The sequence below is a fragment of the Sminthopsis crassicaudata genome, chromosome 6 (assembly GCF_048593235.1).
Source record: "Sminthopsis crassicaudata isolate SCR6 chromosome 6, ASM4859323v1, whole genome shotgun sequence".
NCBI lineage: Eukaryota > Metazoa > Chordata > Mammalia > Dasyuromorphia > Dasyuridae > Sminthopsis > Sminthopsis crassicaudata.
Window position 1 is genome coordinate 113,037,909 of NC_133622.1, and position 16,675 is coordinate 113,054,583.

Sequence of the window (16,675 nt, forward strand, 5' to 3'; positions counted from 1 at the left end):
TCACTCAGCATCAATTCATGTAAGTCGCTCCAAACCTCTCTGTATTCATCCTGCTGGTCATTTCTTACAGATTGATAATATTCCATAACATTCATATTCCACAATTTACCCAACTATTCTCCAGTTGATGGGCATCCATTCAATCAGTTTCTAGCCACTACAAAAAGAGCTGCCACAAACATTTTGTCACATACCGGTCCCTTTCTTTTCTTTAGTATCTCTTTGGGATATAAGCCCAGTAGTAGCACTGCTGGATCAAAGGGTATGCACAGTTTGATAACTTTTTGGTCATAATTCCAGATTGCTCTCCAGAATGGTTGGATTCGTTCACAACTCCACCAACAATGCATCAGTGTCCCAGTTTTCTCACATCCCCTCCAACGTTCATCATTATTTGTGCCTGTCATCTTAGCCAATCTGACAGGTGTGTAGTGGTATCTCAGAGTTGTCTTAATTTGCATTTCTCTGATCAATAATGATTTGGAACACTCTTTCATATGAGTGGAAATAGTTTCAATTTCATCATCTGAAAATTGTCTATTCATTTATAAATTTATCAATTGGAGAATGGCTTGATTTCTTATAAATTAGAGTCAATTCTCTATATATTTTGGAAATGAGGCCTTTATCAGCACCTTTAACTGTAAAAATGTTTTCCCAGTTTGTTGCTTCCCTTCTAATCTTGTTTGTATTAGTTTTATTTGTACAAAGGCTTTTTAATTTGATATAATCAAATTTTTCTATTTTGTTATCAATAATGATCTCTAGTTTTCCTTTGGTCACAAATAAAATTCCTTCCTCCTCCACAGGTCTGAGAGGTAAAGTATCCTATGTTCTTCTAATTTATTTATAATCTCATTCTTTATACCTAAATCATTAACTCATTTTGATCTTATCTTGATGTATAGTGCTAAATGTGTGTCCATGCCCAATTTTTGCTATACTAATTTCTAGTTTTCCCAGCAGTTTTTATCAAGTAGTGAATTCTTATTCCAAAACTTGGGATCTTTGGGTCTGTCAAACACTAGATTACTATAGTTATTGACTATTTTGTCCTGTGAACCTAACCTATTCCACTAATCAACTAATCTGTTACTTAGCCAATATCAAATGTTTTTGGTGACTGCTGCTTTATAATATAGTTTTAGATCAGGTACAGCTAGGCCACCTTCACTTATTTTTTTTTTCATTAGTTCCTTTGAAATTCTTGACCTTTTGTTCTTCCATATGAATTTTGTTGTTATTTTTTTTCCAGGTCATTAAAATAGTTTCTTGGCAGTCTGATTGGTATAGCAATAAATAAATAGATTAGTTTAGAGAGTATTATCATCTCTATTATATTTGCTGGCTCTTTATTTTTTGTATCATTTTAGAAAAGATGTCTGGGTTTTTTTTGCATTCTTTATAGGGCATGTATGAGATCATGACTTTTTAATCATTTGTTTAATTTTTATGACATTGAAAAAACATGGAATTACATATATATCTTCTCTTTAACTTTTATAGCTTAAAAGAAATGTACATAGAGAAAGAAAAGATTGAATAAGATGATAGGAAAAGATAATGACAAACATTAGAGGGAATGTGGGAAAACTGAGACACTAATAATGTATTGTTGGCAGAGTTGTGAAATGATCCAACCATTATGGAGATCAATTTGGAACTATACCTAAAGGGCTTTAAAATTGTGCATGCTCTTTGACCCAGCAGTCCCACTACTGGGTCTGTATGCCAAAGAAATCACAAGGAGGGGACAGGACCTACAAGTGCAAAAATGTTTGTAAAAGCTAAAGTGTGAAAGCAAGAAACTGGAAAATAAGTAGATGCCCATCAATTGGGGATTGGCTGAATAAATTGTGGAATGTGAAGATAATGGATTATTATTGTTCTATAAAAAATGAAGAAGCTGATTTTAGAAAGGTCTGGAAAGATTTGCAGCTGATTCTGAGTGAAAATCAAGAAAACATTGTACACAATAACAGTGACTGGCTGATGATCAACTATGAAAGATTCGGCTTTTCTCATTGGTTCAGTGATTCAAGACAATCCCAATAAGCTTTGGATAGAAAATGCAATCTAAATTTGGAAAGAGAACTATGAAGATTGAATGTAAATCAACACATATGTTCACTTCTTTTTTCTGATTTTTTTTCTCTCTTGTGGTTTTTCCCTTTTGTTCTGATATTTTTCTCTCAACATGATTCATTAAAAATGTGTATTCATAAAATTAACATACATAAATAATCAGGAAAATTATTTTAAAAGTTAAAAAATAATAAATAATAGCAAACAGGTTTTTACCTCCATAATTTCTGTGACGTGATAAATATTTGTTTGATAGCACCAGCTGGTACATCTTGGTAGTGCAATAGGTAGAGTCTGAGACCTGGAGTTTAGGAATACTTATTTTCATATGTTCAAATCTGGCCTCAGATATTTAATAGCTATGAGATCCAGGGCAAGTCATTTAACCTTTTTTTGCCTCAACTCTTCATCTGTAAAATGGTCTAGAAAAGGAAATGACAAACTACTCCAGTATCTTTGTCAAGAAAACCCCAAATAGGGTACACAACTGAAACAACTGAATAATAACAATCACACTTCGCATATGAATTCAAAAAGTAGTTCTTTCTCTCACAAATCAGCCATGAGGCCTTGTGTTCAAATCTTTGGTCAGACACATGATAGCTATGTCATCCTACATCATTCACTTAACCTCTGCCTGCCTAAGTTTCTTCTGCAAAATGGAAAAAAATAACAATTTTCCTGCCAGGCTCATTGTGAGGATCAAATAAGAAAATAAATAGAAAGTACTTTGAAAGCCTTAAAGGGTTAATAAGTATATGATGGAAAAAAGATTAATCTGTTTTCTAAAATGGTTGACAAAATCATAGATTTAGATCCAGAAGGGACCATTGAGATCATTTAATCCTGTAGTTCACCAACCTTTTGAGCTCAGGTCTTTTTTATACCCTTAAAATTATTGAGGACTACAAAGAACCTTGATTTATGTGACCTCTACTGATACTTTACATATTGCACATGAAAACTGATAAATTTCAAGCATATTTATCTGTGTTTAAAAATAATAACAAACTTTTTCATGTTTACATAAATAACATTTTATGAACAAACTATATTTTCCAAAACAAAAAAATTATGAAAAGAGTGGTATTGTTTTACATATTTTTGTAAATCTCTGTAATGTCTTGCTTAATGGAAGGCAGCTGGATTCTCTTATTTACTTCTGCATTCAAACTTATATGTTATGTTGTTTTGGTTGAGGGAAATGAAGGAAATCTAGCCTCATACAAATTTTTAGTTGGAAAAGGAAGGAATGTTTAAATAGGAAAACAGCATTATTGTGAAAATAATTTTGATCTGAATGGGACTTGAGGACTCCCAATGGTCCAGGGATTACACTTTGATAGCTACTGATCTAGCCCATTAAGACTTTGTAGCTGAGGTAGTTTAAAGGACTTGCCTGATATAGGTACTAAGTTGGCAGAATCAAAATATAGACTCATGTCCTCTGACTTCAAATCCAACACCCTTTCTCCTGCACCACACTAACTCCTATCCTTGACATATGTGTGTATGTGCACACATATATATGTACATACACACAAAAAAAGTGATTTGCTATTTCCTTCTCCAGCTCATTTAAAAATGAGAAAGCTGAGACAAATAGGATAATGAAGTAACTAGCCCAGGGTCACACAACTGGCAACTGTTGGAGACCAGATTTATACTCACAGATGAGTTTTCCTGATTCAGAGCCTAGAGTTTTATCCACTACCACACCATCGAGCTACCCTGTGTGCTACATTTGGAGTAAAAAAAAAATCCCAGGGTTTTAATTCCTCTGGATATGTGACCCTTTGTGATACAGTAAGTAGGTGGTCAATAAATATTTGTTGACATTTGAGTCAATAAACATTTATTAAGTTTCCACTATGTGCTAGGTACTGTGCTAAAAATATTGGGGATAGAAATAAGAAAAAGAGAAAGCTCCTGACCTCAAAGAACTTATATTCAAATGGGGGAGGACAATCCACAAAAGGAAGCTGAAAATGAGGAAGGGGCTGCCACCAGGGCCTATCCAGCCCAAGTACATGGTGTTTTGTAGAATCAAGCCAAGCATAGATGTTAATAGAAAATAAAGTTACTTAGAAAATTATAAGTGCAGTACAAAGAAAGTCTTTGGAAGGAATTTAATGCTTTGCTCTTTACTTCTCCAGTTGGAGCTTAAAGGCAACAGGAGGTAAGTTGAAATGTTGAGTATCAAAATTTAAAGGCAGATATGAATGAAATGGATAGAGCACAGGACCTGGAGTCAGGGAGATTCCTCTTTCTAACCTCAGACCCTTCTTAACTGTGTGAACTTGGGCAAGTCAATTAGCCCTTTTTGCCTCAGTTTCCTCTTCTACTAGAGAAGAAAGTGCCAAAGCATTACAGTATTTCTACCAAGAAAACCCCAAATGGGGTCACAAAGCATCTGACATGACTCAAATAACTGAACAAATATAAGCAAAAGCAAATATAAGAAAAAACACATTGTTACTATTATCTATATTTTATTATATTTTTTGTTAAATATTTCTTAATTATATTTTAATCTCTCTATACATACATAGATAGACAGATAGATAGATAGGAAGAGAGAGAATGTAAAATATGATCATAATTTCCATTTCACCAGGATATTGAAAGAATTAGATGAAGTGCAAAAAACAAAATTATTCAAAGTATTTATTAAAAAACTACAATGCCTTATGAAAGCATGTTTCTAAAGAAAGCATAATAATGTGAGGTGTGATAGGTTCATTCACTAGCCAATAATCAATACATTCTAACCTCAAAATGGAAGAACCTTTAAAGCACTCGGTAGCATTTCTTTTAAAGTAAGAGGGAAATGAGAATGATGGCTATTGATTTTAACAGTGTTGGTTACAGAATTTACCATTGTACATATGGAATTTATTTCTTTTCATGTGGATATCAGATACTGAGAAAATTCCATTGCATTTCCAAATTAATTAATTTACTGTTTTGAATTAAATGATGCATTTGTTCAAAATATATGAAATGCAAATAAATGAAAATACAGTTTTTTGAACTGATTTGAGATTATGTAAAAAGAAATTTTTTTTACATAAAACTGTAGCATAGTTGATTTTTAAAAGTATAGAGGAAATATAACTATGGAATTTTAGAGATAAAAGGTATCTTTAGAATTCATTTCACTTGACCTTCCATCCATAGAATATTTGTTATTCAGGATTTTTTACAGATAGCCATTCAACTTAGAATTTTTTCCATGTCCAAAAATGCATTTCTTATCTTGCATATCAGTCCATTATCTCTCTTTCTTTTCTTTTTTTTAAATTAAAATAGGAAGTGCTCTACTTTATCAGTCTTCAGGAATCATGGTTGAGCACCCTGTTGATTGTTGAGTCTGTTGATAAAATTCTTTATTTTTATAATACTGATATTATAGTATAAATTGTTCTGATTCTATTCACTTCACTCTGCATCATTTCATACAAATCTTTCCATGTCTCATTGAAACCATACTTATCCTCATTTTTTTACAGCATAATAGTATTTCATTATATTCATTTGTTTAACCATTCCTCTGTTTTAATGCCTTGTATCAGAGAGCCCACAGCTTAATGAGGCATACTTGGAGCTTTTAAAAATCTTTACTCAGCCATTTATCAGTCATGAAATATTAAGTAAAAAAACTGCTATCACCCAATTCTCAACTATATTGATTTTTACACAATTAATCTTTAGGAACTGCTGAGAACTTTGTATTTATTAATATCAAATTTCATTTTGTGAATTTTAGCACATTGCTCCAGATGATCAAAATATTTTTGAATGTTAACTTTTTCATCTATTCTCTAAAGTTTATGTCATGGATAAATACATTAAACTATATCCCCTAAATGCTTCCCTGCAGGCACAATATGATGAGAATCTCTTATTATATCTGAAAGACAGTTCATGGACTGACAAAGTAACTATTGCTACCACATTTCATGTTACCCCCCACCCCAGGATACCTTCTCCATACAGGGATCTTGATGGGGGGAAAAGCAAGCTAAGTAATTAGTGAAATGAAAGCTAAGGCTGATAAACCATTTATAAGATATATCATGGAGAGGATTTAGGAATTAGATTGCCTGTCAAGTCCCTTCCAACTCTAAGATTCTCAGGTTTCTTCCATTTTTATGATTATAATCAATTATATATAAATATATTGCATATATTTATATATTATTATAATATTATTATGATTATAAATGAAGACATTTATAGCTGGAATTTACAGTCTTAGAGACTTGCCTGGAGTACTAAAAAATTAAACAACATTAACATAGCACCATAGTTGGCATTTATCAAAATAAGACTTGAACCTAGATCTTCCTTACCTTAAGTCTAATTTTTATTATCCCCTATCCTATGATACCTCATTATTAATGTCATTAAAAGGTAATAATTATATTGATTGCCACAACCCCAGTAATAGTAAAGTACTACTCCAATTCTCCATCATGGTGTGAAGATGAGTTTAGATAAGGAATTCTTAACCTAAGGTCCATGTACCACTTTTGGTTAATTTTGATAATTGAATTTCAGTATAATTCATTTTTGTCACCCTATTTGTTTTGTTTATGAATTAAAAAATCTTAATCTGAAAAAGGAATACAGTTTCACCAGACTTTCAAAGAGATCCGGGACACACAAAAATATTTCCTGGACTAGGGTCTCATAGGCTGATATAAGAAAACACAAACTGTGGCAAGTGCTACCAAACTGGAAATGTTTAAAGGATAAGGACCAGGAATGCATCATGATAATCTGGGTGATCACACCAGATAGATTTATTAAAAGATTCTTATCACCAGGTTGACCATAGGATAATTCATTTGTCTAGTCATACCATTTTCTGAAATTGCAAAGTACCTGTGCTGACAAATCATGGATCTTGGAATTAATGAAGTGGTAATCCTCATAACAGCTTCCAAAGAGAGTTAAAAGATTTACAGAAGGATTTCTATGAAGAAGGCAATTCAAGTTCTATCTTATTTATAGTAGAGAACACTGAGACTCAATTGTATTAGAATTCATATTCATGACTTCTGACTCCAAAGTTAATTAAGACTTCACATGCTGACTCTCAACAAGTTGTTTCTTGTTGTTTCTAGCATAATTCACTAGCTTTGTTTCCTTTGGTATTTAATCATATCTGAAGTACTGGGTATGGAAATGAAGAAGCTAATTAGAAAAATCAGAATAAATTATTGAAACAAAAGCTGAAAGAAATAAAATTTATGACTTGATTATATAATATCTAAATAATATTGTTCTAGCCAATATTGTTTCAAAATCACACCATTGATACATTACAACCACACCTTGCCAAAATAATATCCTGAACCAATGCTTGGTGATTTCCCAATTCACAAATCAAATGGTTAATGAGACTGAGCTAATTCTTAAGTCTCATTGACTTTATCTTTTCTAACTGAAGCTGCTTTATGCTTATTGTGTGTACATAAACATGATTCCTATGCAACTTATTGCCCTTGGTGATATTGTTTCACTTAAGCATGTTTCAATTAATTATCAGGCATGCCAACAGGCTAAGTCATGTTATCATGTATTTGTTTGCATAGTATTTGCAGTTAGTGGTTAATGTTTTTACATGGGCATATCTAAGTTGCCTAAGTTGATTCCTCAAGGGCAGGAACCTTGCCATCTCATTTTTTGACATTTTATTGTGCTTTTAATGAAGTAAAAGCTTATTAATTGAGACAGACTGGGAGTCCAGAAGACCTGGATTTAAATCTTGCTTTATATTTTTACTGTAGGGCACTGCACCATACTACATTGTATGGTCCACGAAGTTTTTAATTTTCTTTGACTCTTTGTTCTAAATTCATTAACATGGAGAATTCTGTGACTAGAACTGGAAGGGACTTCAGGGGACTTTTGATTGAAAAAGACAGTGTCTGGGCTAGCTTTCTGGAGGATCTCTCTGTAGTCTTTAGTCTGACCTCAAACTCAAGCACACTGACTCTGAGTCTGCTTATTTCAAGTCCTCTCAACCCCTAAATATTTTAGTAGAATTACATCACTACAAAACAAAAAATTGTTTAAATGAAATGGATAAGCTTGAATGTCCTTGCTTTCTTGGGAAAGAAAAAGTTCTTAATATGAACAGTCAATATTAATCTAGCAATTTTTTTCTAGCAATTCTGTTTTGTATAGACCAAAGATTTTGGTTAGGTTTGATTTGGTTTGGTGTGGTTTTCCCCTTAGTTGATTATAATAGTTATTGAAAATCTATGTGTGTAGCAAAATGAGGATAGCTACTCAACTCAGCAGTTTTTTGAATGAAAAATATTATGGCAGCACAGCTGCAAAAAAAGGTACTTTGTAGGGTAAAGAAGAACTTTTTGCAATTTTCTATTGACTGTCCTGTAGATTGAATCCTGGAAGGAGAATTTCTTCCATTCTTTTTCTTTGTTGTTCACTTATCTTACTAATGACATAGAAATTAAACAAACAAACAAAAAAGAAATTGAACCTTCTTTTGAATATTGTGGTACCTCTCACCCTAACAAAATTGAATTCTGAATAAGAGTAAAATAACATCCAAATAAAAAGTATCTTTGCAATTGTATTCATTTATAATGTCAGGATATAATGGCTCTTTCATTGAGGATTTTTATAATTCACTTTTTGATGAAAAAAAAAGCATCAAGCATTTCCTTTTTAATAGAATCCATAAATAAAGGGCACATCAACCATCTACCTCTTCAGCTTCTCACCATATTCATTCTCAAGTCAGTTTATCCATCCCCTAGCTTATTCCACTGTGCCCTCAATCCTTATTCTGGTCTCAACAAGCTTCCCTATCTAGTTAAACAAAAGATCAATATTCTTTATATCTCTTTATTTTAACAAATCCATCTTTGTCCTGACGACAACTCATTCCAGAAGCCAAGCATTCTATTCTCCTCAATTCAAAGGCCTGACTTCTCATTCTCTGCCATTGCTTCTGAACTATTTCTCTATGACCATTTGAAGACTTTTTCTTTAAATTTTTTGCTCTCCCCATCTTTGTTGCTGACATATATTAACCTCCAAATACATTTACTAACTTCTAAATATTTCTTCCCATTTTCTCAATGAATACAGTATTGATCTTTCTTTCCATTCCAGTCTTTTCAGCATTCTTCTGGTCTTCATTCTTCCCATTTAACAAACAACCACATATTTCCTCAATCTTTTAAACTCTAATTACCTACTTTCTCCATTATTATTAAGTTACATACTATTATAGTCTCACTGCAAACCTTGCAACTTTAAAGTTACAGGAGAGTTTTGAGATTATACCCTTCAAACATAATCTTTTCATTTTTCACCTCTTCCAAGTTCATACTAAATACACTCTTCACTTTTATTATAAAATTTAGCCCATGACCCATTCCTGGTCTCTAAGTGTCATTAAAAATTCTAGCTTCACTAATGTCTGTCCATAGTTCCATAAATTTGCACAGTATGATGTCAATATTTTAAATATATTCCCTTGTTATCTTTACCACATAGAATCGCTATCCAATAATCTCTCCACAGAAAGTACTTTATATTGACAACATATATATTGCTAACTTAATTTTCTGTATGTGTACTATTTTTCTTTAGTCAAATATAATCTCTTTAAAGTAAGAACTATTTCTATTTTTTTCTGTCTTTGTATCCCTGGTATTTATCATGAAACTTGCTTTAATCAAATATTTGTTGATTTTTCGCATGAATGAATGGTTTGCCACTTTCATGTTTTACTAATATCTAAAGTTAGATAATTCTAATGTACTAAAATCCCTTGACTTTTAGACTTTCTGCCCTTCCCAAACAGGAAATCGTGGTAAGCCCCATCATTTAACTTCTCTACTTTTGCTCCATTGCTAAACTGAACTGATTTCACTTACTAAAAATTCACTGTGTACAAGTTCACCTCAATCATTGCTACTGTGAAGATTATCTCTAAGTTTTTTTTCCCTACAGTAATTGTTTCAAATCTTTTCATTGTTCACTCTTTCACTTTCACATACAACTGGGCCCCAGATTTATATCAGATGCCTCAACTTCTACCTACCTCGTTAGGAGGACTGAGGCTCTACAGTATAAATTCCTTTGCCTATTTAATTTGCTAAGCAAAATTTCTCAGTATCTTTATTCTTTCTTTTTCCTTGTTTACAAAAGAATAAGTCATCTCATCTTACACTAAAATGAATCCTTCTAACTCTGACCATGACTCTTAGGTCTTCTTTCTTCGAGCATCCTTGAAATCCATGCTACAGTAGTTATTTAGATCTTTAATCTGTTCCTCACTAATGTTCATTCACATCTACAATTTTCTGCACTGTTAAACTTCTTGTAAAAGTTGTTTATTCCCCATCAATTAATCAATAAGCATTTGTTGTTCAGTTGTTTTCAGTTATGTCTAACTAAGCAATACCAAATCACCAATAATTATTTTGACATCTCTCTCTTCTGCTCAAAATTATTCAGAAGTTCCCCATTGGCTCCTAAGTAAAATTTAGACACTATTAAGTTTTCTACAATATAGCATCATCCTACTTTTCCAGTTGTATGAGATTTCATTACTCTTATCATAAATTCTATGCTCTGGTCAACCTGGATTACTCTATGCCCCATTTGCTCCTATATCACTACCCCTTTGTTACTACTACTATCTAGAATTCTTGTTGGAAATGTTTTCTCTCTCACTTTTCACTTGAATTTCTATTGAACTTTTAAAGTCCAAATCAAATGTTTATTCTACATGTAGTCTTTCTTGCTATCATCAGCTGATAACTACTTTCATCTTAGAACTTTATTTGACAAAAATTGCTGGGGAAACTGAAAAATAATGTCTGAAATTTGGCATAGACTTACATCTCACACCCCTATACCAAAATTAGGTCAAAATGGATATATGATTTGGGCATAAAGGATGATACCATAAACAAATTAGAAGAACAAGGGATAATGTACCAATCAAATCTTTGGAGATAGGAGGAATTTATGATCAAAGAAGAACTAGAGAACAGTATGAAAGACAAAATGGACAACTTTGATTACATTAATTAAAAAGTTTTTGCATCAATAAAGTCAACAGAAACAAGATTAAAAGGGGAAACAAAGCTGGGGGAAAACCTTTACAGCCAGAATTTCTGATAAATTTCTAAAATATATAAAGAACTATGTCGAATTTATTTATTTTTTGCTGAGGCAATTGGGGTTAAGTGACTTGCCCAGAATCACACAGCTAGGAAGTGTTAAGTGTCTGAGGCCAGATGTGAACTCAGGTCCTTCTGATTTCAGGGCCAGTGCTCTATTGACTGAGCCATGTAGCTGCCCCCATTGTGTCAAATTTATAAAAATAATTGATAAATTGGTCAAAGTATACAAACAATTTTCAGATGATGAAATTAAAGCCATTTATAATTATATGAAAAAAATGTTCTAAATCACTATAGATTGGAAAAAAAAGTAAATTAAAACATTTTTGAGGTATCACCTCATACCTCTCAGATTAGCCATGATAACCAGAAAAGATAATGATATGTGTTGGAGAGGATGTGGGAAAACTGGGACGTTAATGCATTGTTAATAGAGTTGTGAAATGTTCCAACCATTCTGGAGAGCAATCAGGAATTATTCCCAGGGCCTATCAAACTGTGCATATCCTTTAACCCAGCAGTGCCATTACTGGGTCTGTATCCCAAGGAAATCATAAAGGAGGGAAAAGAACACACATGTGTAAAAATGTTTGTAGCAGCTCTTTTTATTGTAGCAAAGAATTGGAAAAGGAGTGGGTGCTCATCAATTGGGAGATGACTGAACAAGCTGTGGTACATGAATGTAGTGGAATATTATTGTTCTATAAACAAGCAAAATAAGCAGAACCAAGAATACATTATATACAATAACAGCAAGAATGTGCAATAATCAACTATGAAAGACTTAGTTCTTTTCAGTGGTTCAGTGATCCAAAGCAATCCCAATTTTTGGACCAAAAATGCCATATGCAACCACAGAAAGAACTAAGGAGACTGAATGTAAATGAACACATGCTATGTTCACTTCTTTTTTTTTTTTTTTTTCATTTCTTTCATGGTTTTGGAAATGGAAGGGGTTTCCCCTTTTACTCTTATTTTTCTCTCCCAATATAATTCACAAAACATTGTGTATTAAAAATAAACATCTAAAACTTTTACTTATTTTATGATCTCATCCCTTTACTAGACTGTATCTCTGAGGGTTAGGGTGGTATAAAATCTAAACTTTGCTTGTCTTCTGAATTATGGTACTATGAATATCTTCTGTAACATACTACAAATGCCACATAATATTTTGTATGCAGCAAGCATTTAATACATATTGCATTTGTTGAATGAAGAAAGACAATGTATCTAGAGCAACATTGATTCTATACATCAATGCTTTTGTCTTTAAAGTCTAAGAGATGTATTTCTTAAAAATTAAAATAATTTTATTTATATCCTTTAATTTTTCTATCACTTCCATTATTTAATATATCCTTCTTTTCTCCTCCCAGATACAACCCACTAAAACAAAGAATACAAACTAGAAACAAAACAAACAAAAAAAAAGAATTCAGAAAAACTAATCAGCATATCTAAAATTTCTGACATGATATGCAGTATTCCATTCCAATAGCATCACACATCTCTAAGAAGAATGAGGTGGGGGCAAGAGGAAGTGTTTTCTTACATCTCCTCTTTGGGGCCAATATTGATTTTTGGGGGGGTAAATATTGGTAAATTCTCAGCTTTTAGCAGTCATTGTTTTTTGTTACTGTTCTTTGCATTGAAATTGTTGTAGTTAATGTGTTTTGTTTTCCTGATTCTGATTACTTCAATTTGCATCAGTTCATTTAAGTTTTCCCATTATCGCTATATTCATCTTATCCAGCTTTCCTATAGTGATATTTACTTACATTATTGTACCATAACTTGCTTAATCATTCCCCAATCAATAGACATCTATGTTATTTCTACCTATTTTCCACTATACATATTTTAAATATGTTTAATTAAAAAAATGTTTTATTAAGTTAATTATATTGTGAAAATGTAATAGAGAATGTAAGGTTCTTAAAGATAAGAGCTATTTTCCTTTCGAAAAACAACTATCTTGCACATATATTGTGCACAATAAATTTTTATCTAATTGAATTAAACTATATTGATAATTTCATACATCACTTGAAATCATTGAAGAAACCTATGAGTTGGGGAACAATAATTTAGATGCATTTCAAATATTAACTAAATGTTAATAAGGGTATTAATTAATTTGTTATTGGTATATTAATAAATGTGGTACACATTTCACTTTCTGTAAAGAATACTTAAGGTAATTACTTAGTCTATATAAAATATGCCTAGCCAATATTTACATCTTATGTTTTCTTCAACTCTTTTTTAAAGGTATCAGATACACACAGGACTTCAGCACTCTATCATAAGACCTACTCAGCCCAACTGCCTACCTCTGGATAATGCAACCCTACCTCAGAAACTAAAGGAAGTTGGCTATTCAACTCATATGGTTGGAAAATGGCATCTGGGTTTTTATAGGAAAGAATGTATGCCAACCAAAAGAGGATTTGATACTTTTTTTGGCTCCCTCCTGGGAAGTGGTGATTACTATACACACTATAAATGTGACAGCCCAGGGATGTGTGGATATGATTTGTATGAGAATGACAATGCTGCTTGGGACCATGATAATGGTATATACTCAACACAAATGTATACTCAGAAAGTGCAACAGATTTTAGCTTCTCACAACCCCAGGAAACCTATATTTTTGTATATTGCATACCAAGCAGTTCATTCACCACTGCAGGCACCAGGGAAGTATTTTGAACATTACAGATCCATTATTAACATTAATAGGAGGAGGTATGCTGCCATGCTGTCATGCTTGGATGAAGCCATCAACAATGTGACCCTGGCTTTAAAGAGGTATGGTTTCTATGACAACAGCATTATCATCTACTCTTCAGATAATGGAGGACAGCCCATGGCAGGAGGAAGCAACTGGCCTCTCAGGGGAAGTAAGGGAACCTATTGGGAGGGGGGAATACGAGCAGTTGGCTTTGTTCACAGCCCGCTTCTGAAAAACAAAGGCACAATATGTAAAGAGCTCGTGCACATCACAGATTGGTACCCCACACTGATCACACTGGCTGAAGGCTGGATTGATGAGGACATACAGCTAGATGGTTATGACATTTGGGAGACTATAAGTGAAGGTCAGCGTTCTCCACGAATAGATATTTTGCACAATATTGATCCAATTTATACAAAAGCCAAAAATGGTTCCTGGGCAGCAGGTTTTGGGATTTGGAATACAGCTATACAGTCAGCAATAAGAGTAAAACACTGGAAACTGTTGACAGGGAATCCAGGCTATAGTGACTGGGTCCCCCCTCAGTCTTTTAGTAATGCTGGACCCAATCGGTGGCATAATGAACGGATTTCCTGGTCTGCTGGCAAAAGTGTTTGGCTTTTCAACATCACAGCTGACCCATATGAACGAGTGGACCTTTCAAGTAAGTATCCAGGGATCGTGAAGAAGCTTTTAAGGAGATTGTCTCAGTTCAATAAAACTGCAGTTCCTGTCAGATATCCACCCAAAGACCCCAGAAGTAATCCTAGGCTCAATGGAGGAGTCTGGGGGCCATGGTATAAAGAAGATGATAAGACAAGGAAACCAGGAAAAAGCAAGGCTGGAAAAAAGCAGAAAAAAAATAAGACTAAGAAGAAAAAACATTGGAAAAAAGGGCAGTTTCCAAATTGTCAAACAGACCTTACTCATGGGTAATCATAAAATGGTTTTTAGTGAAACTCAAATCCATCCGTATTTTGCCCAATATTTTTTCCCAATTTATCTGTCAAAACCAGTACTATAATGAGACTAACTGAAAACCCCATAGAAAACACTATGCCAATGCAGAGCAGTCTCAAACTTGACCTGTCTTCCTGACATACCATATAGAGAAGCACAAATAGCTTTGTCAAATATTTTCTTTTTCATATCAAAGATGCCATTCCCACAAGCAATAGTATTTCAGATAATGCAGTTTCCAGTGGTTTTTCTTGCCTCCTTCATAAAGGTCAGATGTTAGCATGATAAATTCTGCACTTCAGCAGTTGGCCTTTTTAAAAAAAAAAAATAAAGAAGGGGGAATATGACTATAACTGAGAATCCTGCTAGTATGAAGGGAATCATAGGGCACCAAGCATAACACTGACTTTGTGGAAGTATAGCATAAGGCCAAATAACTAGCCTTGGAAAAAGCCTAATTTCTTACTGATTTTTTTATGTCTGTGTGTCTTCTGTATTGAAGAAGATATGTTGCTATTAGGTTTGGGGTTTTTTGGCTGAAGTTTTTCTTCCAGCAAAAATAAATGGAGCGCCTCATGGGAAACAACTTGTACCTCACTTAATCTTACATGAACAAGAAGAACAAAAAAAGGCCTTTGAGCACACTGTCAAAAAAAAGAACTATAGTTATTGTTTAATTGCTTTAATAAAAATGACACTTCTGCATAAAAGGCATAATTTATTTTTTACAGAGACAGAATCATTATTTTGCTGTCATCAATGATGATGCAAGTGATGCTTTTATTGTTTTATTTTTAAGTAGCAACTAAATTTTTTTAAAATTTCACCCTCATAAATGACAAAGCACTGTAAAATTCTGAGTTACTGTAAACACTGCTGGAAAGAGGAGAGTACTGAAGGGAAATAACCCAGGTGAAGAATCTCAATAGGCTTTGTTTACCCATTATTTTGAATGTAATAAGAGGACTTCACTTAAAAATTACCTGGAATATTTCAGTATGGTGTCTAAGCAGAAGCTAAACAACTTTGTTATTTCTATGATCAACACTTTATTTATGTATCTATTAAAATAGTTTATTTTTATGGCATTCACAAAATTAGTCTGTTTTTTCTCTTTAGCTTCTTGGTCACAAATCAGCTCACCTCAGTGAAAGAATATTTGTGTGAGTGAAGGGATGATGGGGTGTGAGGGTGGCTATGATAAGGGATATCTGGGGGTCCTCAAATTGGAGATATTTATTCTTATCTTGGAAATTTAAACCATGACAGAAAAGAAAATTAATTACTATTGACAGTCAACATTGTTGAGAAAATGTCTACTTCATACTGTACAGCACTAAGCACCATGGGAATGTTAAAAAGAAAAAAAAATGATGGATCCTGCTGTAAAATAATTTAAAACATAGTTTGAAGCAGATAAAATTATTTGGAAAGTGCTTGCAAAGGAATGTAAATTAAATAGTAAATATGCGAAGTTCATGGGAATTTGGAGCACTTTATGATCAGCAATACCCAAAGGAACCATATGGCTAACTATTTATCCTTTAGAGTCTAGTACATTCTTATGTCCAAAGAAACGAGAGGGTTTGATGAGTACCAGGCTCTGGGTGAAAATGACACATGAAGCTGGAGGACTGCCATCTGAGCATGTGCAAATTAAAATGGGGCATTAGTGAAAATTGAATATAAGTGCACTTGCCACTGCTAT

General features: G+C 33.1%; 1 protein-coding gene across 1 annotated transcript in view; it reads left to right on the forward strand.

The window, feature by feature from the left end:
* The window catches only part of ARSJ (arylsulfatase family member J), a 96,890-nt gene extending 80,835 nt beyond the window's left edge, over positions 1-16,055 (forward strand). Inside the window, exon 3 of the mRNA XM_074276201.1 lies at positions 13,542-16,055. Within this exon, the coding sequence (XP_074132302.1) occupies positions 13,542-14,943 (1,402 nt within the window). The 3' untranslated portion in view covers positions 14,944-16,055. The remainder of the gene's footprint in view (positions 1-13,541) is intronic.
* Positions 16,056-16,675: the final 620 nt, after the last annotated feature.